The sequence below is a fragment of the Nannospalax galili genome, unplaced genomic scaffold (assembly GCF_000622305.1).
Source record: "Nannospalax galili isolate Female #2095 unplaced genomic scaffold, S.galili_v1.0 scaffold380, whole genome shotgun sequence".
NCBI lineage: Eukaryota > Metazoa > Chordata > Mammalia > Rodentia > Spalacidae > Nannospalax > Nannospalax galili.
This window is the reverse complement of record NW_008348568.1, coordinates 1,377,121-1,404,606: the sequence shown is the minus strand read 5'-3', so window position 1 is coordinate 1,404,606 and position 27,486 is coordinate 1,377,121. Positions and strand designations below refer to the sequence as shown.

The following is a 27,486-nucleotide window of genomic DNA, read 5'->3' as shown; positions in this document are numbered from 1 at the left end:
TCTGTCTCAAAAAGACAAAAAACAAAAATAAAAAAATATCAGATTGGTAATGGCAATCAAATTATAAATCTTCAAAGTTGAAAATAAATCAGTGCAAAACTTCACATCCTTAAAGTGGGTGACACATTCATAAAACAGAACTTCTGAAGACTGAAGAAGGAAAACAGTAACACTGTGCCTTTCCACAGAGGAATGGTGTTATTTTGCATTTTTTCTAGCTGATAACCTATCTGAAGCAATATTCCAGAATTCTCCTTGGAAAGAATTGGGGAGATGCAAATTGAATCTTAGGCAAGCATTTTGTGCTTGTTCCTATCTGTTCAGGAAACAGTATTGCACAAAAGAGCCACATTCCATGAAAAGCATGTTTGTTCTGGCTTAGACATAATCATTTCCTCAGGAAAGCCTGATTCAGATAAAGCCTATTAGGAAATCACAATCTCTCAGCTTGGACGAAAGGGAATTTCTTTTGAATCCCATGAAAATGTGTTGAAAATTCTGCCACATTTGACTTTTTTTTTTTTTGGTCTTTTAAAGACAGGTCTCCCTGTAGCCCCAGCTGTCCTAGAACTCACTATGTAGACCAGGCTGGCCTTGAACACACAGAAAGCCGCCTGCCTCTGCCTCCCAAGTGCTGGGATTAAAGGCATGCACCAACCACGCCCTGCTTAGGCTATGATTTTAAACGCAAATGTGTGTTCATAGTTCACGGACCTCAGTACCTTGAAGATGCCATATGCAGTCATTTCCTGCATCTCAATCAGGCTTATTTTCACACATGCACATGTGCTTATCTGCAAAGCTTTGGTTTTTAGCTGTGGGCTCTGAATACGCTTTTATTTATTTATTTATAGGTTAGAATACAGCCATGGATTTCATCATGGCATCTTCACACATGTTGGCATGTTCTTCCACTTCCTACCCTTCAATATATTTTTAGATCCTAAATAAATGTTTGAGAAAGTAAGTTTGAGATTAAGAATGCAGGACCTAGCAGTGGTGGCACATGCCATTAGTCCCAGCACTCCGGAGGCAGAGGCAGGCGGATCTCTGTGAGATGGAGGCCAGACTGGTCTACATAGTGAGTTCCAGGCCAGTTGTGGCTCCAGGGAGACCCTGTCTCAAAAACACCAAAATAAAAAAATAAAAAACGCAGGACTTTCGTTCTGGTCCCTGCTTCTGAGCCCTGTCACTTTTCACCCTTTGCCCATGCTTCAGTTCCTTAGTTGTAATGTAAGAAAGTGGGAATAGTATCTGCTCCTTTCTCACCAGGCTGTGAAGATTATAGGAGCCGATAAATGCACACCGCGTTAGCACCCAGTAGCACCTGGTACATAGTAGGTAATAAATGTCAGCTATTGTTAGCTATTCTTGGTGCAAACCTTGGTTTGCTATGGGAATCAACAGATTAACAGAATGGAAGAGTCTTATTTGTTTGTTTATTTGAGACAGAGTATTGCTATGTAGCCCAGGCTGTCCTGAGCTGTATCACCTCCTGCCTCAGCCCTGGAATGCTTGGATCACGGATGTACACCACCAGGCCCATTCTGTAAGGGCCAAGTGAATGTCCTGCTGGTCTTAGTTCAATTGCTGTTGGGACAGACAGGACTGGTACAATATCCTTAACACTTCTGCTTCACATTTGAGGACTTGAAGGCCCAGAGGATGAAGATACCTGCAGGGAGCATCCAGCAGGGCACCAAGAACTCAGGATGTGGTTGCTTCCCATGAGATACCTGAGGCCCTCCCAGGGCTGTAGCCAAGTTTCCATTATGGGCATGACTTACGGTTGCCCGGGGAGTATGTTCCTGGAACATTCTATGCCATTCAGAAAGTCATAGCAAATAAAAGCATTTCCGTATTCAGCAACGTCAGTTATGCCAAGTAAATACAGGAGAGCAAACTGGCTGTTTTATAACCAGACACTATTGACTTTATAGAAGATGCTATGCAACTGGGGTGTTTCTTTGTTTTCTCATCCCCAAAAGACATTCTTTAGTTGAAACAATTATAAAACCATTCAGAACTATGAGAAATAGAAAATCTGCACCTTGGGAACAACACACACTGAGCGAAATGTGGACAGAACCAAGCTGCAGATAACCAAAATTTTATTTAAAATGGGAACACTTGAAAATAAACAATATAATGTGCTTGCATGTTTATTGTGTAACTTAAAAAACTGCATTCTGTCAGGATGAACCCATCAAGTTTCCCCTTACTATCGTGAAGTGTGCTGGGCAGTTGGTCGCTTACTGTTTCCCTTTATTCTTGGTGACTGTGGTGGAGCCGGCTGCTGAGGTCCCCGTGGCCAGGCGGCCTGCTCCTACTGAGAATGGCGCTTTTTCTTCTTGTTGTGGCTCTCAATTGCCCTTCTCAGGGCTTCATCTGGGATGAGATCAGACAGCCTCATGTCTGTGTGGCTACAGCCAATTTTAGGACAACTGTGAGGGAAAGAGAAAATCATCAGTCCACTGAACTGCCAGGCTGTAGGTGGTAACATCTTTCACACTTGGGTACTGATATGGAGACATTTTATCAAAAAATTAGAGTGACGCGTGCATGTATTCTTTCACTGAGTGGCTACCTGAGTGCGGCCTGGTCAGGGACTGGGAATACAGGCAATGTGTGAGCAGTACCTACTTCCTGGAGCTTGCTTTCTAATAAGGAGTCAGTCACCGAGCAGCCAAGTACAATGCTTTAAAGGCAGGGAAGCAAGGCAGGGGCAGAGGAAGTATGGGACTGAGGTGGTGCTAGGTAAAGTCTTCTCTTAAGGAAGGTGAGTGGACCAGGCTGAGGCAGAAAAATAAATGGAAGCCCAGAAGGTCCACTCAGGTGCTCTAGAGAGCGAGGACCCTGTGGTCAAAATGACCAGGCAAGAGTACGAGAATTTGGATCTAGCAAAGCTTTGGATTATTATTTTATTATTCTTTGTTTTTGAGACAGGGTCTCATGTAGGCCAGGCTGTTCTTAAACTCATTATGTAGACAAGGATGAACTTCTAATGCACCTGCCTCCACCTCCTTAGTTCAGGTATGCACCACCTCATTTGGTTATATGCCGTGCTGGCGTGCGTGCATGTGCGTGTGCGTGTGCGTGTGCGTGTGTGTGTGTGTGTGTGTGTGTGTGTAAGTAACCCAGGGCTTTGTGCATGCTAGGTAAATGCTCTATCATTGAGCTACAGTCCTAGTTCTGGATTTTATTTTAAATATGAAGAGAAATCCTTAGAATCTGAATCAGATGGGGTAGGATGTGATTTGGTTTCCTTTTAGGGGCTGGTTGATGGAAAACTGAATTAAAGGTATAGTGAGGCAGAGAAAATTGCTGGGGGTCCCAAAGTGCAGGAAGATGTGGGGCAGCCTGGGTGAGGGTCATGGCAGTGACTGGCTTCAGCATACACTCAAACGTGGGAGCCATGAGGGTGGAGTGTAAAAGAAAAGTAAGAGATGAGCAGATGGATGACTACAGAGTCCTTTACTGTGATGGGGGCTAATGAGAACGTGGGATAGGAATGGGGCCAGCAGTCCTGTGTGGACTATGACCCTGAATGCACTACACATCTCCAATGGAGACACTGAGTGGGGTACTGGGGACTGGCCAGAAGCCTTTGGCAGGGGAACTCAGAATGTGAGTCACCCAGAGAAGGGTGGAGCTCAAGGCCATGCTTGGTTAGCATCTCCTCTAAAGCTGTGGTTTGGATGAAGTCACCTGGTTTTTTCTACTGTGAACAAGATTTGGGCAGATCTGAGTGCCCAGTGTTTACACAGGTTCATCTACATCCCACTCTCTCAACCATTTACTGGTTAGATGAGATGACCTTTCTAAGCCTTGATTCCCTTGCTTTAAAATGGGGATAGAGACCTATAACGGGCACCACATGCTCCATAATGTTCCTCTGCTTCTCCACTTCCCAGTCTGCCACCTATCCCTGGTCACTACTCTAAGAAAGTTTATATAACCTGGTCTGTCTATACTCACATAGATCCAATGCACACAAGCACCATTCATGGATGCTTCTGTGTGATAAGCCCCAGGCTAGGTTCTAACAATACCACCTGAAGCACAAAATGGCTCCTGCCCACACCAAACTCGGCCTCATAATCTGAGACAGTTCTCCAAAAGGCTCAATGAAAACAGAAAAAAAGGTAAAAGGCAGAGAGGAAGAAAGCTGACCTGGGAGCTCTAATTCATTAAGTCCTAGGAAACTCAACAATAAAATAGGAAAGAGAAGATTTTTCTTGGCTTTGATCTTGGGGCTTTCATCAGTGTAATGAACAGTAAGCGTGAGAGCAATAATTTTAAAATGCTGAAATGTACTCTGTACACTCAGGCATTTTTTTTTTTTTTTTTTTGAGATGGAGTCTTGTTGTGTATCCCTGACTGACAGTGAACTCATGGAAATCCTCCTGTCTTAGCCTCCGGCAGAGTGCTGGCACTATAGGCGTGAGCCATCATGCTCTGCTTTCAGCACATTTTAAGGGTCAGTTGTAGGAAGGCAACTGCACTTAAGGGGCCTGAACGTATATCTACCCCTCCCCACCCCACAGCATGTAACAATTTGACTTTGCATTAGAAGGGCCTGATGAATGCTTTATCAAAGTGAATTATTTCTCTGTGTATGAAAGCAAACAACTGAGATGATGGAGACGCATATTCAAAATTTTGGAAAGGGTGACCATTACCCCTCCAACTTCCTTGGCATGGCAATGCAGCTCAAGGATGTTTCTGGAATGAACCTCCTTCAAAGGGAACCCCAATGACTACCAGGCCACTGGCTGACTCCTCAGAACAAAGTCTGTCTCCAATAGCCAGACAGTGAATAAGCCATGGAGAGGGAAGTGGAGAGTGAGGTGGAGAGGACTTCCTGATGACATCAGCGCTGTAGTCAGTAAATGAGGGCATTCTGAGAATGGCTGACAGAATTAACCAAACCACTCAACTGCTCAGGGGGTGCCCACACTCATGCTGATGGGATGGAGCCTGGGAGATCTGTGTCATGCAGGAGACAGGCTCTGGGGACAATGCCATAAATCAAATAGTCCGCCAAGGGGAGCCAGGTCAAAATAATGTCAAAAATATAGACTCAAAAATAGAAAAGAGCCATGCCTTTAATTCCAGCACTTGGGATGCAGAGACAGGTGGATCTCTGTGAGTTTGAGGCCAGCCTGGTCTACACAGTGAGTTACAGGGCTGCTGGGAGACCCTGCCTCAGAAAGACCAAAAAAAAAAAAAAAAAAAATTGGGAGAACTGGTGCAGGTCTATAATCTCAGCACTTTGGAGGCCGATGCAGGAGAATCATGTGTACAAGGCCAGAATGAGCTACACAAAAAGTTCCAGGCCAACCTATTCTACATAGTGAGGCACTCTCCAAAAGGAATGGATGGAAACGACCGGCACTCAACTCCTGTGGTACTGACTCTGTAACTTAATTCTCTGTGCTCTGCTTTTTCCTGCAAACAGACGAAAGCAGAGTTCCTTGTCTATCTGTAGAAAGGTATCTTCTGAAGGGAGTCTGGTACATGAGACCACTGCCTGTCAAGAATGGAGGATTGCACTCTAGCATATCACGTAGCAGCTGCTACCCTAGAACACAGCTGCTCGTTCCCACTGACAAGATGGCTCAATATGACACAAGGTACTAACAATGCAGTGAGTGAGGCGCTAGGAAGACTTCCTGAAGAAGCTGGCACAGGAGCCAGGGCAGAGCCTCATTTCCCACCCTAACTCGCAGAAACAAACACAAGTTTTAAGCTAAAAAGGCTAAGAAAAGGCCATGATGCCATGGGCCTGAATCAGGACACTCCTGCTCTAAGAAACAACACTACCTAAGCATTAGGCCATAATCCCCATGACATCCTGGTGAGCAAGTCAGGTGTGGCAACAGCCTTAACTCTCGCATCACTGCCTGGCAGGATTCAGACCCACAGGCCTGGAAGGAGGGGCTGGGTCCTGAGTCTGGGTCAGCCACAGGGCAGAGCATACCTCAGCAGCATGGGGTGAGCATTAGAGTGTCTCTGAGTGAAGGCCTCCAGGCCTTGAAGGCCCCATGGGACTGCAGAGAACCTGGGCCTTAGCTTTAGCTCAATAGCACAAGATGGTGAGTCTTGTTAAGTTCGAAGATTTGGTTCCCAAGAATGCCAAGGTTCAATCCATATGCTTTAGGAAGCAGGTCTACAGATATTTCTAGCAAAGAGAGTTGGGTGGATTCCTGTCATACCTACATACAAAGAGTTACTCTGTCCCACACCTTCCATATCACACCCTCCAAGTCTTGGGTGATGTGTCACAGAGCACTGAGGTAAGTGGTAACGACTCAGTGTCGACCTGAAGGGCCCACATCTGTGTGTTCACTCTGTACGCTGGAGCCTCCTGTTTGCTCTGCCTATGTGTGCATACACATGTGTTGTACATCCTTGTGTGTGCATGTGCATATGTGTAGGTCAGAGGACAACCTGAGCTGTCCTCAGGTACCATCCAGCACTTTTACAAATGGAGCTATTTCCCTGCTTTCTCCTCAGCCAAGAAATGTGCTGGTCCAAATTGGGAAGGAATACCCTGCCAGCTCTGGGATCCCTGGAATTCTGCTGATTGACACCACACTTTGTATTCAATTTCACTCTGACTATGACTGTGCTAAACAAAGTTCCTGTTCTTTAACAAAAAAGCAAAACAAATGGCTAGGGGTGAAAATCAGACAGCTCATTAATATGAAAATAACCAGGCAGCTTTATTTGTAAGATAATAGTTTTATGATTAAGAGCTCCATTTTAGGAAATGATTCTAACTAGCATACTAACGGTGAAAGTCTCCACAAGAATATTCTGCCTCAAGCCAGTGAAGAGTCCTTCAGGGACTGAAGGATGCTGAGAAAGTTCAGATGTAGTACTCAGTAACACAGTGAGCCTGGGACTCCAGGCTAACATAATATAACTGGAACAGGAGACAGAAAGGAGAATTCTTGAAACGGATGTGTCAGACATTTTTAAACAAAGGGAACGTGCATCATGGGAAATGATACCACTTCATGCTGAATCAGAAACTTATGGAGTAAGTTGTAAACAGTTCCTGAATTTTAACCTGCTGCCACGTGCACCTTGTATTCCAGGCACTGGATCCCATGACACTCAGTGCTGTATGGTGCTTCTTGTCTCTGGGTGTGGTTTAGACTGCTTCCTGGGGGGTTTCTACCTCTGATGCTGTTACTGATGAACAAGAAGGTGTTTGGAGCTGACCACAGGCTCTGAGTCAGGTGCTGAGGGAATCATAATGAGTAGTGCTCAGGCCAGGCCAAGGCCCTGTCTTGTTGCCTTGCCACAGGCAACTACACCTGTTCCAGAGCTGCATCTCTAATGGTGACAGTGGGCTCCACCTCTATATCCATAACCACACAATCCTCATGGCCAGCTCAGAGTCATCTTCTGAGGGCAAGGCCCACACATTTGTGCCTCCTGATGCTTCCAAGTAGCTGTACAGCTGAGACTTCATACTTGGGTGACCTGAGCTGAGCCTCTCATAACTACTTATAGACATGGTCCCCTCTGCTGCTTCTCTCTAGGCTAATGATAGCCATTGACCATGCTCTGGACACTCATCAAAAATGACAGTCACCCCACCTCTTCCTCCCGTCCTCCTTTCAGTCACTTGTCACATTCTGTCAGGGGTACTTCCACACATCCTGGCCTTGTTCTCTGTAAGGCAATCTACTGTAAAAGCATCACACAAGCAAGCATCACCACAAGCCTTTTAAGTCCATCCCTTGCACTGCTTTTGCAGTAACTCCCTCAACTCCAGGCTGGCTCCTCTTACTCCCCCTACTCTGCAAGGTCTCCTGTGCGATGCAGTAGAGCTGCTAGATGCTGGTGCTGATGTTGGTTAAAGCTTGAAGACGATGAAAAAGGGCTCATGTTTACCGAATTTTATTGTGTGCTTAGTGCTTTATAAATATCTCATTCCAATTTCAAATGTACCAATGAGGAAACTACAACTACTATCACCAACTCAGAGATAAGGAAAGCAACGAAGTTGACATTCACTGCCCTGTTTAACAGATCTCTACCTTATTTCCTTTTTTTCTGCCCATAGTGTCATTCAACTTTGCCTCTATATACAGTAATCATCACTGTACCTATTGCCTACCAATGGGAAGAGGGCCTGATAGAGTGAGGCCTTTGCCTAGAACTCAGCTTCTTTAACTACTGGTTCTAACCCCATTTGGAGTTTTGTAACTCAATGTTGGCTTGCAAAAAAAATAACAAAAAAGGTAATTAATAAAAGGTTTCAGACTGCATAACCAAAAATTAATTCCAAATCAGCTGTGTAATGAATCTGAAGTTTCTGTTATTTTATTTTTTGTGTATGCACATGTGCCTGGGGATGCCTAACAGAGGCCAGAAAAGGGTATCAGATCCCTTGGAGCTGGAGTTACGGTGGTTGTGAGCTGCTTGATATGGGTGCTGGGAACTGAACTCAGGTCCTCTGCAAAAACAGCAAACGCTCTTAGCTGCTGGGCCATTTCTGCCAGCGCTCCAGGTGTCTCTAGGAGTACTCACTAGTGCTGCACCACGTAACTTAATTGCAGCCTTGGTTCTGAACCTGTGATAAGCACACACACTGTGCATGCCATCACACACACCATGCAATGCCAATGAAACACCCAAGCTCAGATTTGACACAACTGTATTACAGTGTTGTTACTGTACATATGAAGTTTTCTGTTCTTATAGAAATCTAATGTTTAATTATGGAAAAGAAAGAGTATTTTCCTTCTGTAATTTTGGATTGTAATACATTAGTGTTTGTGAAAACTACTGTGAGTCGCCAACTTAAGTTTGATAAAAAATTGTAAAAATGAATTTTAGCATAGGATCAGGACAAAATTTCCAACAATTTCTAAATGGCCATAAGCATATTTCTGCCAATTTTGTGTTATGTCTCAGCACTGACAATTAGAAAATCAAGTATTTCAACCAACTCTGAAAAACACTGAAGATACTCTACAATCTGCAGTATCAAATATTCAACGAATATTTAAAATTTTTTTTTTTTTTGTCTTTTTGAGACATGGTCTCCCTGTAGCCCCAGCTGTCCTGGAACTCACTATGTAGACCAGGCTGGCCTCGAACTCACAGAGATACCCCTGCCTCTGCCTTCCAAGTGTTAAGATTAAAGGCATGCACTACCACACCTGGCTTAATTCTTTTTATTAAAAAAATATTTTATTTATTACTTTTATTTTATGTGTATGCGTGTATTGCCTGCACGTTGGTAAGTGCACCCATGCTGGACAATGCCTGTGGAAGACAGAAGAGGCTGTCGGATCCCCTGGAATTGGTTGCTAGCTGCCATGTGGGTGCTGGGATTCAAACCTGGGTCTTCTGCAAGAACAGCCAGTGTTCTTAACTGCTGAGCCATCTCTCCAGCCCTGAATATTTAATTCTTTATATAAAAATAAATAAGGACATCCATCTCATTAGATGCGAACCTGCTTTCATCTTTAACAAATGGTAAATTAGCTGGGCGTGATGGCTCACGCCTGTAGTCCCAGCACTTGGGAGGCAGAGGCAGGCGGATCTCTGAGTTCGAGGCCAGCCTGGTCTACATAGTGAGTTCCAGGACAGCTGGGACTACAGGGAGACCCTGCTTCAAAAAGACAACAACAACAACAAAAAAAAAAGGTAAATTATATGTATATCAAAGAATTGTTTTAAGCTGGGTGTGGTGGCACACACCTTTAATGCCAGTACTCTGGAGGTAGAGGAAGGTGGTTATCAGTGAGATTGAGGTAAGCCTGGTCTAAATAGCAAGTTTTAGGGTAGCTGGGGCTACAATGAGACCCTGTCTCAAAATGAAACCAACCCCCTCCCCAAAGAATTATTTTAAGACAAATTTGTTTATGATTATTTTGTTTGATTTGTATACCTGTTTTATATACCCATAAACCCAAGGATGCATAAAAATTTCTTGAGTAGGTGAGGGGTTTGGAGAGATGGTTCAGTGGTTTAAAGCTTTTGCTTTGCAACAAGAGCACTGGAGTTTGAACTCCCAGAACGCATGTAAATGCCAGGTATGGTACCCCACCTGTAATTGGAAGCCTCATAAGGCAGAGAGAAGGAATCTCCAGGGGGTGACTAGTCATATTTCAAATTGTGGGACTGACTAAGAGACTTTGCTTCAAAGAGTAGCATGGAAGAACAATAGAAGATTCCTGACATCTACACTGGGCCTCCACTCACTCGTATGTGCACACACCTGCATATGCACCCACCCACATGTGAACTCACACGAACAAATATACATATACACTACACACATACACATGTAAAGAAAAAAGAAAAAAAAATTGATCTGGTGAATAGGGGTCACAAACGGAAAACTTTAAGCCGTAGCCTAGAAGCCCCTCCCTTACCATTCCCTGGCATCTTTCTCCTTTTTTTAAGGCCTGGTAAGAATGCTACCTTCTCTGTAACCCCTAGATTTCTTCCACTTGGACTTAACTGTTATTGGACTTAATTGGACTAGGAGAATTTGCAGGGTTATCAAACCCAAGTTATGGACCCATGAGGGGGCAGTTTTCTAAATGACCAGTGTTACCTAAGTGCTTGCAGATATCATTCGCAATTTAAAAAAAAAAAAAAGCAAAGGACATTAGAAAGTCAAAGCATGTATTTGAGAAGGGCCATCTAAATGTGGGGATGCTCTACTACCTACTCAGGGACTGTTGGTGGGAAATAAGTTTTTTATCAGTCCCCGCCCCCTCCAACTCTAACTTCAGAAGAGTGTCACATACTGTTAGAAGGAAGAGCTGTCAAAAGAAAACCAACTAGGAAGCATTCTTACTAATTATGTTGACCTTTTCCAGCTTGTCAGAAAAGGAACACACACACAAAAAAATAGTAGAAAGGGAAGGCTTATAAGTCCAGAAACAAAATTATGCTCATGGGAAACCAATAAGGTCACTAGGGAAATACATTTGGACTATAAGGTGGAAACTCCAGATAAAAATGTACTAGTAGTTTAAGTTTTGCAACCATTAGGCTGCAAAGCCATTATTCTTCTAGAATAAATATTGTAAATTACTTGACTGAATGGCCAAGGAGCTCTCTCCAGTCTCCAGTATGCTATCTCTCAGCCCACACCCACATGGGGAAAGGTGGGGAATTCCAATTCTTCGTCTGAACCGGAGAGTTTCTGGGTGATGCAGAAGCAAAGAACACATCAAAGGAACTGTTATCAGACTTTCAGAACAGGTCACACCTGCCATTCCATTCCTGGTAAAAGCTCAAGAGATGCCAAACCCAGCCAGTGCCAGTGTGGCCCACAGAGGACTCTGCCACAGGCACAGAGCCATGGTATTGGAGTTGGGGTGTGAGGAGAAAAGGGATGGAAGATTCTGAGAGACCTGCAGTTAAAAAAATATTCTTGGGGTTGAAGAAATGGCTCAGTGATTAAAAGCACTTACTGCTCTTCCAGAGCAGCCCAGTTCCGTTCCCAGCACCCATATGGTGGTTAACACCCATCCTTAACTCCAGTTCCAGGGAATCCAACACCCTCTTATGGCAGGCAAAGTACCCATACACATAAAATAAAAATAAGTTAAAAAAATATTCTCACTGATGAGTTAGCCACAGATTTACTGAAACCTTTTGGGAAGTTACTTAAGTGATTAAATGAAAGCCTTTCTCTGATAATAAAATCTAAATTCAAAAACCACTGGATGTTAATTATTTTAAAAATATTTTATTATTTTTATTTTATGTGTATGAGTATATAGCCTGCATGTATGTGAGTGCACCCATGTCATGCAATGCTCCAGAGGTCAGAAGAGGGCTTCAGATTCCCCTGGAACTGGAACGATTCATAGCCACCATGTGGGTGCTGGGAATCGAACCCGGGTCCTCTGCAAGAGCAGTCAGTGCTCTTAACCCCTGAGCCATCTCTCCAGCCCCGGATGTTAATTCTTATCTTGGAATGCTTATTTATCATGTTTTTAAATCAAAGTATGATTATGGCAGAAAGCAAAAAATGGTAAGTTCATCTTGGTTGGGTAAGTGCACACGTGAAAAAGGAAAAGGGGATCACTCTCAGCACCATAGTTCTATAGTTCTGCAGTCAGTCATCTCTCTCTCTGTGAGCTGAGGATAGCTTTTAACTTCTCACCTTTCTGCCTCTACCTTCCAAATGATGAGGTTCTAAGCATGTGTGACCATACCTAGTTTATATGGTTCTAGGAATGAACCCAGGTTTCTTGCCTATTAGGTGAGCATTCTACTACCTGGACCATCTCCCCAGTCCCTGGCTATCTTAACAGCACATGTTCATTAACCTCTAGCTATCTAATGACTACAGTCCAACCCAATTCCATGCCTTCTGTTTCGCTGTTTGAATGGCGTGCCTTCAGATTCTTCCAGCACCTTTCTCTAGGATGTACTGAGGACCACTAGAGAGCCCTGCTTCCTCCAGCACTGACTCACCAGGCCTTCTTCTTCCGCTTGTGCTTGGACTCGATCATGCGAACAATGGCTTCCTCTTCATAGGTGTGGCCACACACTTTATTTTTTACTGGTTTCTTCATTTCCAGCTGCAATCAAGGAGACATTAGGCTTTCAGGAATGCCAACCATTCACTTCCAGTGGCTGCTGCTTCCTGGTGCCCCCACAAGTTTGTTTAACTTCCCATCCTTAAGATTTAAATATTAGTTTTGAGATGAGGACATGTGAGGGAGACTGGCTCAAACATCACTCTGGGCCATGATTTTATTCCCAGATCCTAAAGGGTGTGACTGAATCAAAGCGCTTTCGAGCTACAAACCTCCATGCATGCTCCTCTACCTCATCACTTTTTCTTCTTCCCTCTTTTCCTCTCTCCTTCCAGTGGGACAGCAAATCAGAAAGCAAACAGGAACCCTTCTCTCAGTGAAGCTAATTGCACCCCGCCCCCCGCCCCATTGGAAGCCATACCTGTGTAATGGGGCAGATGAAATTGGTCTGGCTCTGGGTCACAATCATATCTTCATCAACTCCTTCTGTCCCATCAGTCTCTCTGTCTGCATGCATACCATCTACAGGAAGAAAGGGGTTAGTGAGTTTCTTTGGCTCAGCAGCATGCCAGGGAGAGGAAGGAAGGACAGGAAGTTCCTTAGGGCCTATTTGGCCTAAGTCCCTGTGCTAGGCACTTAGATGCATGTTATCTCTTCTGTTTTTAACAGAACCCTGAGGATTCCCCAATTTTGCCCATTTCTGATAAGGAACCCAAGGCTCAAAGAAATAAAATGAGGCTTTACAAAGTTCAGAAAATCAATCTGCTTGGTAACCAAGAATATGACTGCAGAGTCAGAAGACCTGGTCTCTGCTAGGTCAGGTTAGAGGCTGTGGGCTAGCAAGGCACCCGTTTAAAAGCCTCAGCTTCATAGTTTTGGTGCCAAGGTGAACAGAGAAGAAAAACATGGCTCCTGGCACAAGGACATGATTGATAGCTGTACTCTGTATGGGAGTGCAGAAATTGTCAAACTTTGGAGTTTATGGTTTGAACACCTTTGCAGTTTTAGATATTATTGAGGAACTCCAAGGAACTTTTTAAACATATGGGTTATATTTATCGATATTTACCCATAGTAGATATTTAAGGCTGAAGAATTAAAAAAAATTATTACTTCATTAAAAATGGTAACAATTCCATTACACATTAATGTAAATATTTTAAAAGTTAAAAGCAATTACATTATTTCAAAACAGACTAAAGTGAGGAGAATGGCATTGTTTTCTGGGGTTTTTTTTTGGATATTGTTAAGTATTTGACTTAATAGAAGACAGCTGGATTTTAATGCCTGTGCCTGCACTTAAACCCTCACAGTGCAATGTCATGGAGCCTCACTTATGAAAGAATGAGTGAAAAAGGCAAATGACATCATACTGCTATTATGGAAACAGCTATGACCTGGAGGACACCCTGAAGGGCTCTTGCTACCCTCAAGGTCCCTGGCCTCCACACTGAGAACTGCTGTGCTGTGAGTGATGAGGCTAGCTGTTTCTGAAATCTTCCTCTTTTCATTGTATCATACTAGTTCCTTACTGAGGAAAAAAAGATGACTTTTGAATGGGATAAGAGGAGTTTCCTACGTGAAAGTCTTTCTGAATATGGGATACAGGCTGAGCAGCTCAAATCTGAAAAATCTGAAATCCAAAACACTCCAAAGCTGACAACTTTTTTATGTACTGATATGACACCAGACTGGAAGATTTCATTGCAAAGTTTTTGTTTCATGGATAAAATAAAATCTGTATAAAATCTGGGTCAATTCTGGCTCAAGTGATTATTTACTTATGTTTGACTTTCATTTATCTAAAATATTGGATAAAATGACCTTCAGGTTATGTGTGGAAGGTGCATATGGAACTCAAGTAAATTTTCTGTTTGGATTATATCCTATCCTCAAGACATCTCATTAAGTACACATAAATATTTAAAGAAATCCCAGGCTTGAAGCACTTCTGATCCTAAGCATCTTGCGTAGGACTATATTTAACGTAGAATAACTGCGGATGGTGTGCTCCTTCCTCCTCTTGTTTCTTTTCTTTCATTCTGGTAGAATAATATAGACATAAAAATGTGTGTAGGAGAGAAACCCTTGACTCTGGGTTAGATGGTTTTGTAAACCTTTCGGTTATAGAACTGACTTTGGACCTCCACCCAAGCTAGCTGGAATGTCTGTCTGGAAAGAAACTACTGGGGCAGGAAAGGGACATGGGGTTCTTGTTGGGGCCATCTAGTGAATGAATGGTCAGAAGTCAGGGATTCTGCTCCAAGTGCTCTTTTAGAGGGGTTCCCCTTTCTTTACTGGACAGTGCTTTGTACTGTGTCCCCAAACCAGCTCTCATTCCCTGAAGAAGGTGAGGCTGAAGACCTCAGGGCTTTGGACTTCAAAGGCAGAACGATTTAAACCACTGGGCATTATGGTGCAGTGCCTGGAAACTTATACCTTTTCAAGGACCTATAATAAGATCTGAGACCTTGGAAACCACTTACAGGTTGAGCACCTTTGTCTCAAAATCTGAAATCTAAAATTTCTTGAATGTCATCACAATGCCCCCAAAGCTTCAGATTTTGGAACATTTATGATATCAGATGTCTGAATTAGGGATGCTAAATACTTTGGTATACTCAAATATTCCAAAATCCCAAACCTGAAGCACTTCTGGCCCTAAGCATTTCAGTTATCAGTCTTCAATTCCTTATTCAAAATAAGGTAGTTATAAAATTGAGATTAATACACGTTAAAGGCCTACGAGGTATACTATTTGGTTAACTTCACTATTGCTTATCTAGTAATTAACAGTATGTCATTTGGAATCAGTATGTAGGTTGGAGCCATTGTTTAACTTCATAAAAATTCCCAAATATGCTCAGATAGTTGCTGAGAAACTAATGGCTAAGGCCACATTAAATCAGCTATTTGTAGTTAACTCATTTCCAAAGCAAAATTGAAAAGTAGAGCTGTCAGCAATAAATGATCTTTAATGTGAAAGGTGCCATTTTGTATTATGTTTGCCATGATGTGGGATAGGGTCTCTGAAAACAGTGCTCACAACTATGAAGGGTTTTATGCTTCCAAGCTCTATGGTTGGCATTCATAGTACAAGAATCAGGACCCTTAAAAATAATGTCCTTTTACCAACCCAGGAACTCAGGAAACTGGACAGGTAATGTGAAAAGCAAGGAGCAGGCTGGGAAGCACACAGTCTCTGGGATCTACTTTTCAAAGCCTCCTCCCATGGTCTATTGCCTCCTATTTCTGATTATGTGTCTGATAGTTGAAATAAAAGAAGCCCTTTGTGAATTTCTTACAGAGTTTATTCTGAACCGATGGTAGATTTCTGACTATAAATATTACAGAATGGAATTCACCAGAAAATCTGTTAGATGTATAATAGAGTTCAGCCCATGTGAAAAACATTGGGCTTGTTGGTAATTTTCTATTTTTAAATTTCTCAAAAGGTAGAGGAAGCAAGAAAGCACAACTCAAATGCAATGCCAACCGCTAGGGAAGGCTGAGTGGGGAACTAGAGATGGCAGAGATCACGAAAGGAGGAGGTAACAAAAGAGAGAAGGGCGAATGCCAGCAGTGAGTAATAGCCACAGACCGACTCTAAAAAGAGACTTCAATAGCTCCACTTCTCCAGAGACAGAACATTTCCTCACCCTAACTCTGTATTTATAGAAAGTGACATTAACGCTGGGATTCTACAAGGTGTTCACCAAAGGTCACATCTGGCAATAAATATCACAGTGATTTAGTTGCTCCCAAGGACAAAACTGTGTGATAAGCTTGGTAAAGGGCAGGCTGGGGAGGAAGATATAAATCATATGCTAGAATCACAGATGTCTGAAGATTAAGGTTAGCTACCTGAAGTCTCTCATTTACCTGAGAACACAGAGATCCAAAGAAAGTACAGGTTTTTGTTCAAAATCGGGCAAGGTGTTCAATCTATTAGTGTGCTGCTCTATGTTCTTGAGCTGGATCATTTGAATACTAAAATCAGTGTGTTGGCTCTGGGAAACCTTTATCTCAGTACTCAGTATCTCAGTACTAATACTTTCTTACTTACTCAGTACTAACACTTATCTCAGTTATCTCAGTACTAACTCTTACTTACTGTGCTAAGCACTTAATATATATTATTTCATTTAATCCTCACATAATACCCATGAAGGTTATTCACCTATCTATCTATCATCTATCTATCTATCTATCTATCTATCTATCTATCTATCTATCTATCATCAATCATCTAACTCCACATTTTTCTATCTATCTATCTATCTATCTATCTATCTATCTATCTATCTATCATCAATCATCTAACTATTCTATCCACATTTTTTTTTTTGAGACAGGGTGTAGCCCCAACTGGCCTGGAACTTGCTATGTAGACCAGGCTGGCCTTGAACTCACAGAGATCTGCCTGCCTCTGCCTCCTGAGTGCTGGGATCACAGGTGTGCGCTACCACGCCCAGCCTAGAATGCCTATATCTTTCTAGTATATAGGAATACAGCATATAAAAAAGCATAGAGAAAAAAATTTAAGCCCCATGATATTTTATAGTTCTACATCAAAGAATCAATAGGATTAAATGAATTTAATCTTCATCAAAAATATCATAAAATTTTCCTGGTTATAAATGGGTAAGCAAATCAGCTGTATTATTTTGTACTCTTAGTTCTTCACACTCTTGGGTTCTACATGCATGGATTAAATCAGGTGTAGATGAAAATATCGGAAAAACAATTGTGTCTGTACTGAACATGCACAGAACTTTTCTTCCAGTCATTAGTCCCTAAATAATATATCAACTCTTTACATAGCATTTACATAGCATTATAAGCACTCTAGAGATGATTTAAGAATAGAGGAGGATGTGTGTGGGTTCTATGCAAATATTCTGTCATTTTTACTGAAGGAACTTGAACGTTTATAAAGCTTGGTATCTCTAGGGTCCTGGAACCAATCTCCCATGGATACCAAAGAGTAAGTGCACAAATATGTGTTGACAGATACACAAGGCCAACTGTTAACCTCTGACCAATGGGCAATCTCAGACCCTCACCCTACATCCATATGCCTGGGCTCATGAGGGTAGAGGAGGTAAGTCTGGACAGAAACTAATTTACAGTGGAGGGATACAGCAGGGTAGAAATTATGTAACGAATATGACTGGTTGATTTCTCTCAGAGAAGGCTTGTTTTGAACTTACTAGGTAGCTAAGGAAGACCCTGAACTTCTGATCTCCTGCCTCTATCTCCTGAGTGCTGGGATTAAGGTTGTGTGCCACCATGCCTGGTTTATGTGGTACTGGGATTTGTGCCTACTAGGCAAGTTGTATCTCTAGCCCCTGAATATGACTGATTGATTGATGTGTATATATGTGTCTGTATGAGTGTATGACACATATGTGGGTACCTTCAGAGGCCAGAAGAGGTCATCAGATCCCCTGAAGCTGGAGCTACAGTTGGTTATAAGCCCCCTAATGTGGGTGCTGGGAATCTGAACTTAGGTTCTCTGGAAGAACAGCAAGTGATCTTAACTGCTGATCCATCTCTCCAGCCCGATTTCTTTTCTTTTCCTTCCTTCCTTCCTTCCTTCCTTCCTTCCTTCCTTCCTTCCTTCCTTCCTTCCTTTTTTAAAAAATATTTTATTTAGCCAGGCATGGTGGTACATGCCTTTAATCCCAGCACTTGGGAGGCAGAGACAGGCAGATCTCTGTGAGTTCAAGGCCAGCCGGGTCTACATAGTGAGTTCCAGGCCAGTGGGGGCTACAGGGAGACCCTGTCTCAAAATGACCAAAAAATTTTTATTATTTTTATTTTATGTGTATGCACGTGTTGCCTGCATGTAGGTAAGTGCACCTGTGTTGTGCAATGCTGCGGAGGACAGAAGAGACTGTCGGATCCCCTGGAACTGGAGTTATGGACAACTGTTAGCTGCCATGTGGGTGCTGGGATTTGAATCCAGGTCTGCAAGAACAGTCAGTGTTCTTAACTTCTGAGCCATCTCTCCAGCCCTCTTTCTTTTGTTAGAAAATAAACAAAGGGAAGCGAAAACCATGGAAATGCTTGAAAGTATTATTTCCAAAAATAAGTAATATGCCCTAGTCATGCCCAGTTAAGGGGGGTGGTGTGGCATTTCTTGGATCCCAAGATGAGGGTTTGTGATCCGTCAGTTTTGACAGTTAGTGCCAAGGCAAACAACTCTGCCTTTGGTCTTCCTCATCTCCTTTGCCACCACCAAGCTGCTCAAAGCTGAAATCGAATTCCTCACATGATGGGCAAGTGCTATGACTCTGGTTCTAAACCACATTCCCAGTGCTGGCCTTTGTCTCATTCTTTTCTACTCACCTCAGATCAAACCATGTCCCTCCTGCCCCAACAGGTGCAGTGCTTCCTGCCTGGTACCCAGTTCAGTTAGTGCTACACGACATAGTGCTGCATGGCTTGTCTCCCCAACCTCACAAGGCCTCCGGTACCTGCCATGTTCAAGTCACGCTGGCCTTTTCTCTGTTTGGGGAACATGGCAAACTCCTTGTTTTTGGGTCTTTCTACTAATCTGCCTGGAATGTTCTTCCTGCCCTTTGTCCCACTCCTCTTGTATTTAAAATGTCAGTTTAAATGTCATCTTCTGGGAAAGGCCTTCTCTGAGGTTCCAAGCCAAAGAGAGAGGTTGATAATTTTCCCTCGTACTGTCATGGTGCTCCGTGGAGCACAGGCCCATATGCACTATTTTCCTGTTTTCCTTCCCCTCTTCCCAGCTCTCCCATCTCTTCTAGGAAAAGAAGGCCTTTGCGGTCTTGTTTATTATGTTTCCTAAAGTCTAAAATAGTCCTTGTCAGATAGTAAGTGTTCAATAAACATCTGATTAGTGAAGTATTTCATCCAACAAGGTAGAAGCTTGTTTTTCAAGATTATACTTGCATATTTAACAGACATGGCAACACACACACACCCTCTCACTCAATAATTTTACAGGTTTTGTCAAATAAGAAAGAGAACGTCATTGTAGGTTGGGGTGTAGCCCTGGACCCTGGATTATATGTCAAAGACAGGAAGTAAATATAAGTTTTACAATTATAGTAGGCCATGTGGTAATTACAAAGGAGAATCCAGACATGATCTTGTGGTCACAAAATACATTTGATTCTGGCCACACAGAGCCCTAGCAGTAGTCACTTGTCTGTCTTTAGGCATCCCAAATTTGGCTACTAGTTAAGACAGTTTTATGCCAGCTGGGAATAAAAGTTGATTGCTATGTACTTTTTCAATTAAGCCTGAACATTTTCTAAAAGCACTTTTCTCTTGAAAATAGTAGGATATGAAGGAATACTATACAAATATTTGTTGCCTGATGGAAATACTTAGACCATTTGGATTATTTTACTTTCACTATTCTGGGACTGCATATTTGGAAAGGGTGAGCTGGGGCACAGAGCTACTACCCTCCCCCAAATACACTGATACCAAGTCTAAAATTTTACCATCACAATGAGTCTGTATCAGCTATGGTTGGGGTTCTGAGGGTCCCACCTGGGTATTCAGGGCCTCTCAGATCTCAAAAAGACACGCACTGTAACAGCAGGCTCAGACCTTTTGGCTGGGATTAAGAGTGGTGTGTGTGTGCATGCATGCGTGTGTGCTGAGGGTCATTCTACAGTACTCTGGGGTGTCTAGTTCTGTACTTGTTTCTTCGTGTTCTGAGTACCAGCTGCCATATCCCTTCTGGAGGGAACTCAATCCTGTTCCTAGTACTCCCTGTGTCAGTTCAGTGTCTGCTGTGTGTGAACAGTTTTTCAGAATTAGGATGCAGATCGTGTTCAGAAAGGGCCTATGCATTGAAGGGTTTCTCTCACAGAACAGCAAAATTTAACAAGTATAAGTTTCAATACAGACATTTAGTAAATAGGGGTTAACACAATGTAATCAGCACAACAGCTACATCATAAGATGGATCCAATAATGGCTACTTATCATGTATCTATATTTTATATAACTGATGTTTCAGAATTATAACACTGCAATTCAGAATTGTTATTATTACTATTGCTAGTTTTATTGTTTTTGAGACAGGGTCTTGTTCTACAGCCCAGGCTGGCCTCAAAGTCTCCATCCTCCTACTTCAGTTTCCGCAGTGCTGAAATCACAGGTGATCTGGCTGATCACCATCACTATTTTATCATGGCTATGTACCCTTATAATGTAAACAGACAGATAACCAGACTGAGGTTATCCCCGCACTGAAGGAGCCCAGTCACACAGGACAGGTACATACAAAGCCAAGTGGCCTTGTGCAAGCTGCATATGGATGACAGAAAGAAGGTTCCAGAAGACAGAAGGACCAGCCTCTCAGGAGAGCTGTTTTCTTATTGGGATCAATTAAGAGGACCCTTCAACGCTGATTTTTGTTTGTTTTTGAGACAGGATCTCAAGTGTTCCAAGCTGGCCTTCTGATCCTCCTGCTTCCATTTCCAAATAGCAGGATTACAGGCTCTCATCACCATGCCTGTTACATATGACTCTAATACAACTCTGCTGCCTCCTTAAATATGAACATTATCCATAGCTGCCCCTGGTCAACATTCTGATCGACGCTCTTCTGTTCTTCACACAGCGACAGTCTACTATCACCTCTAGTCTCTGGACTTGGAAGCCATCTCTATCTAATCCATCCCACCCCTCCCACAGCAGCCAATTTCCTTTCTTTGAAGTTCGTGAGCACACTTTTCTACCAGTTTTAGCTTAAACTCCCCACCATGCATGCTTTTATGAGAATAGAACTTCCTTTCAGAGACCTCGGAGGTTCCTTGTGGATAGGCATGAGTATGCAATGACTAGACAGAACCTGACACAAATATTCCTGCACTCCTCAAGTAGTGACCAATGACATATGTGCCTTGTATGAAACACAGATGCATCCTAGAGGTGAGGAGAGGAGGGGAGTGCAGGTGAACTTCCTGGTGAAGATGATGACTAAGCCAAGCTCCCCAGGGAGGTGTGATAAGAAAGAGGGAAGGACGCCAGGCAACGAGAATTACAGTATTTAAGAACATGGGGTCTGGAAACAGCTTGCTTGGACCTGCCGTGTTCAATTAGGAGGGAGCGCCTGGGCAAGTTATCTCACCTTTCTTTGCCTCAATCTTCTCAGCTGTAAAATGGAGCTAATAATGGTGTTTATTTCATGGAGCTATATAGGACTAAATGAGCCAACATAAAAAAAGGTTAAAGTTTTCTGTTGGTTTTAGCTTTTGAGACAGGGTGTTAGGTAGCCCAGGCTAGCCTGGAATTATGTATCTGAAGCCAGCTTTGAATTCTTAAAAATATTTTATAGTGTGGGTCTGGAGAGATGGCTTAGTGGTTAAGAGCACTGGCTGTTCTTGCAGAAGACCTGAGTTTGAATCCCAGCACCCACATGGTGGCGAACAACCGTGTGTAACTCCAGTTTCAGGGGATCCAATGCCCTCTGAGGGCACTGCATGGCATGGGTGCACTTATACACATGCAGGCATAATACTCACATACATAAAAATTTAAAAAGTTTAGTGTGTGTGTGTGTGTATGTGTGTGTGCGTGCACGCATGCATGCACGGGTACCCCACAGTGCACATTTTAGGTCAGAAGACAACGTCTAGGAGTTAGTTCTTCCACATGAGGGTTCTAGGAACTGAACTTGGATCATCAGGCTAGGTGACAAGCACTTTACCTGCTGAGCTATCTTGCTTGCTCTGGCTTTGAACTCTTTTTTTAAAAAAAAAATCTTTTATTTTTATTTATGTATATGAGTGTTTTGCCTGCATGAATGTCAGTGCACCACATGCATGCTTTGTTCCCGTGAAGGCCAGAAAAGGACACTGGATTCCCTAGAACTGGAGTTAAAGACAGGTGTTAGCCGCCATGTGGGTGCTGGGAACTGGATCTGGGTCCTCTGAAGAGCAGCCAGTATTCTTAACCACTGATCCATCTTTCCACCTTTAGCCTTGAATTCTTCCATCTCCCAAGTGCTGGGATTACAGGTGTGGGACACCATGCCTGACTAGGAAAAGTTCTTAGACTGGTTCCTGGTAAACTGAAAGTGAATTGAAAATAAACAGGGTCATAATAATAATTATTTTTCCTCAAATTTCCATGGAGCTAGCATGGAGTAGCCACCTGTAATACATATGCTCAGTTAAATCACCCAAAGAGAACCCATAAAATGAGTTGGTCCAGGGTTCTACATGGGACAAACTCTCCCCTAGCTGACAGTACTATCAACATTTTCAATTTTCTGTCTGCTTTCCCTTCTCTGGTTCTTTTGATATATTCTGTTGAAGATCTTTCAAGGAAACTGAGTGAAGAGTTTCAAATCATTTCCTAGGAATGAGCTGACACTTTAATAATGCACATTATCATATATTTACTAATTTATCTACCATAGGCTTAGACTTGTCTTTTATCTTCAGCAGACATACTAGTTTGCTTTCACCTGTTAAATACTGTCAAAAACAGGAGTGTTAGAAAACTATCAAAACCCAATGCATTCAACTGATGGGAAGAAAAGTCATTTGGATGAAACTGGGTTATATGACATTCATCCCTTGGCAATAAGTCCCGAGAATATCACCAAATGTCGTACTGGCATCTCTGTGCCCTTAAAAGAGAAGGTATGGTGGCCAAAAGCAGGACACTCAATACACACATGCTCATTCCTTGTTCTGGGCTAACTAGCAAACAACAACAACAAAAACTCTAAAAACCACAACAGGAAAACTGATTAGCCATCATCAAGAAGTTAGGTTTATAACTCTGAATTATGTAGATTTACAGTAAAGTCTAGTCTGTTGCAAAGATTGGAAGAGAAGAAATCCCCTTTGGGTTCAACTTCTTATCTTTGTTGTTGTTTTGTTATTAAGACTGTGTCTTGCCAGGTAGCCCAGGCTGGTTTCCTACTTACTATGTAGCCCACGCTGGCCTTGAACTGCCTGTGACCCTCTGCCTCAGCTTCCTGAGCACTGGGATTAAAGGCATGTGCCATGTCCAGCTTCACTGTTCTACCTTTTCTTACTTTAGAGGGTGGTAAGTCCCAAGTGCTAGGTACCTGGGGCAGTCCATGCACCCCACTCTTGCCTCTGCCCACTCTATCTTTAAACCATCCTCCTCTTCATTCTCAGTGCTTCTGTCCCAACTCAAGTTCCAGCATTTCCTGTTTCCATTCCTACACAAAGTTCTTTGTTTATCTGTCTCCTCAATCTATTCTTTCTATATCAGCTAGTCACAGTTCTAAAACCATGGCCTTGAACATGACAAGACTTCATTAGGAGCCTAGATAATCCTGGTGTCTGTGGCTGCCCACCTCCACGCCATGCCTGCATCCAAACCAAACTAACGACCTCTGCTCTTCTCTGCCTATGCTGTCCTTCCACATCAATTCCTGACTAGTCTTCAAGACTAAATCCAAGAATTCCCTTTGTGCGGTCCCAAAGCAGAGGCGGGTCCTCCCTTCAGTCTCCACTTCCTTTCCACAGCAGTCTGTGGCTTCCTTGACAGAGGGAGCTCTGTCTCATTCTCCTTCATGCAGTCAGTGTGTCAGGAGAAGGCAGGAACTTCTCTTGTGTGAAGTCAGTAAAGGTCTGGCTGCTGAAATAGGGGACTGCTTGCAATACTACAATATATACACTGACCACAACAAGAAGATTTGGACAGTAAAGAAAATTGATTTTCCTCGACCCCCCGCAGGGGATCAAACCTAGGGCCTCAAGCATGCAAGGCAAGTGTGTATCATCAAGCCACATACCCACAGACCTGAGAAGACTTATTTTGTTGTAGTTGTTGGAGACAGGATCTCATATTATAGCCCTGGCTTGCTTAGAATTCATTAGTAGCTCAGGCTAGCCTTGAACTTGTGATAATTCTCCTGCTTCAGGCTACTGACTGCTAGGATTACAGATATGAGCTACCAAGTCTGGGCTAAAAAGAAGGCAATTACTTTAGAGGAAGACAACTTGGTCTTTGATGTAATTTCTAAGTTTTCCAGAGAGCCATATGACACTGTCTAGGCCACATCACTGTGTGTTCTGCATGCTACTCTGCCAGAAGCAAATGCCAAAAAGCCAGTGTCATATTCCAAGAAATAAACAACTCCACATTATATTCTTAAAAAAACACTTTATTTTTATTTTATGGGTATGAATGTTATGCCTGCATGTATACAAGTGCACCTATGTGGTGCAGTGCCTGTGGAGTCCAGAAGAGGGCGTTGGGTCCCTTGGAACTGGAGTTATGGAGAGTTGTTAGCTACTATGTGGGTGCTAGGATTTGAATCCAGGTCCTCTGCAAAAGCAGCCAGTGCTCTTAACCACTGAGCCATCTCTCCAATCCCACATTCTATTTCTAAGTCCACTGCAGTGTGCATAGCTGTATATATTCTGATTCTATTCCTTTGCCGCAAACCATCTACATCCACAGGAAAGTACAATCATCACTTATCAAAAATGTATAAAGTACTTTAACTTTGTTGAGTTTAGCAAGGTAGGCAAGAGTACAATTAGGAGTGATAATTACAACAGTTTTCACAATAAACACTGGAAAAATGCGTATTTGACAGACTGAAAATTAATTTTAGTTTATTTTTTCGTATGAGGGATGGAACTCAGGCCTTCATGTATGCTAGGCAAATGTTCTAACCTTGAGCCATACCTTGGCCCCGGGTTGAGAAGTTAAGTGAACCACAGCATCAATTACTTACACCTCTGTCCCCAAGTCTCGTGTACCTAGACTTGCAGGATTACAAGGTGCTGGGAATCAAACCCAGATCTCTGTGCATGCTAGGCAAACATTTCTACCAACTCAGTTACATTCCCAAGCCTCCAAATCTGAGAGTTACTGGGAAAAACTTTTAGCATGGGAAACTATGTTATAACATGAAGTGAAAAAGATAAAATTAAAACTGCATATATGGTATGATTAATCTTAAAAAAAATGGCATATAGGCTTGCATGATGGCTCAGATGGTAAAGGTGCCTACTGCCAAGCCTGATGACCTGAGTTAGATCCCTGAAGCCCATATGGTAGAAAGAGAGAGCCGACTCCTACAAGTTGTCCTCTGACCTCCATGTGTATGTCATGGGATGAGCATGCCCACACTTATAACACATAAGTATACAATATAAATAAAAATTTAAATGGCACATAGAAAAACTGGAAAGAAAATATGATAAAATGCATGGCTCATAATGTGCAGGTGACTGTATATGTGAATGGTATAGAAGAACCAGTGGTAATTTCTGCTGAATTTTTTGGAGAATCATTATTTACCTCTTTTTGTATCCCACATTCTTCATGAGGCAAGGAGGACTGATGAGAGTAGGGACGGTCGGGCTTGTTTACTAAACAAATGGTGAAACACAGTCCAAAGAGCAGAACATTAACAAACAGAAAGGAAGATCGATAATTTTCAGCTTCACAACTGCAATGCTGTAATATTCACTAAGCCTGGAAATTTTTTTTTTCTATTTTAATCCCTCATGTTTTCAAGATGCACTATCCTAACAGCTGTAATACTACAGACTGCTCTGATCACCTATAAGGTAATACACCAAAATGTAATTTATATAATAGCTTCAGTTCTGTCTCTTCTAACTTTGGAGCTCTACATAAAATAATAATCAAATCAAATCGCTGTGTAGACTGGGAGACCTGAAGAAGCGAATAAGGCCTGCCCTAATAGCCTAACTTATTCTACAACGCCTCTCAAAGTAAATGATGAATTCTAATCCTCAAAGGATAAAGGTGAAGCCACTGCAGGCATCTGCTTTGGGAAAAGGAACAGCGAGGGAGGAATCACCTGTGCTACTAAGAGCACGAGGGTGGTGGCAGAGCCGGTCATGTCTCTCAGAGCCCAGTGTAGTCCTGAAGCTAACAGGACAGGTACATGCATCCTAGATCCCAAATCAAGTATCCATGAGATTTACTCAGTGTGACACACAAAATGCCATAGATCCCTAGTATTAACTATATATGTTTTTATTTCCTTCTGATTTGCCTTTGCTAAAGAGTGCTAAGATTGATTTCTGAGACAGGTGTGGTGGCTCATGCCTGTAATCCCAGCACTCTGGAATCTTAGTAGGCAGGAGGGTTGCTATGAGTATGAGGCCAGTTGGGCTGCAGTGTGAGACCTTGTTTCAAAAAACAAATGAACAAAAAGACTGATTGTTTTTTAAATCCATTAAAAATTCTTCTGCACTGTGCCTAGTGGTGTTTGTTTATAATTCTAGCAATTGGGAAGCTGGGGCAGGAGGATCTACTTAGAGGCCAACCTGGACTACACAGTGGGGATCTGTTTCAAAAAAAAGGGAAAAAGCCCCTTTACAAAAAAAAAAAAAAAAAAAAAAAAAAAAACTCGCAAAAATACAAAAGAAAATAAGGAAAAAAAAAATCTTTATAGTGACACAGTGTACTTAAAAAAATTAAAGCCAGGAGGCCAATCCCAAAAAGGGTATTCAATATGGAAGAAAATTTTCTTTTGAGACAGGGCCTCACTATGTAGTCCTGGCTGGCCTAGACCAGACTGGTTTGGAACTCAGAGATCTACCTGCCTCTGCCTCCTGAGTGTAGAGATTAAAGATGTATACCACCATGGCTGGCCTAGGAAGAAACTTTAAAAGGCCAAAGCTTGGGGGTTTAAATCTAGTGAGGCTTAACAATCCTGCCAACAGCAATATCAGCACCCAAAAAATAGCTGGCCTCCAGCTGGCCCAGAGGTCAAGTCTATCAGGGAAGGGCTTCCTGAGCTAACGCATCCATAGCATGCTCTGCACCAACATCTGCTTTCAGCTTGTATTGCTCTAAGGTTTGCCTAACAGAAAACATGCCTCCCCAAAGAAAAATTCCCGTTGATGGAAATAAAAGCATATATAGTTAACACTTTATAAAAGAAATAAAATGAAAGAGAGAGGAGGGGAGAGGGAAG

At 42.5% G+C, this 27,486-nt stretch overlaps 1 protein-coding gene across 1 annotated transcript in view; it reads right to left on the bottom strand.

The window, feature by feature from the left end:
- Positions 1-2,094: 2,094 nt before the first annotated feature.
- Nsmce2 (NSE2 (MMS21) homolog, SMC5-SMC6 complex SUMO ligase) overlaps positions 2,095-27,486 on the bottom strand; it is a 253,509-nt gene continuing 228,117 nt past the window's right edge. Inside the window, exons 5-7 of the mRNA XM_008845464.3 lie at positions 12,958-13,058; positions 12,472-12,578; positions 2,095-2,444 (exon numbers count right to left, since the gene is read on the bottom strand). Of these exons, the coding sequence (XP_008843686.1) occupies positions 2,327-2,444; positions 12,472-12,578; positions 12,958-13,058 (326 nt within the window). The 3' untranslated portion in view covers positions 2,095-2,326. The remainder of the gene's footprint in view (positions 2,445-12,471; positions 12,579-12,957; positions 13,059-27,486) is intronic.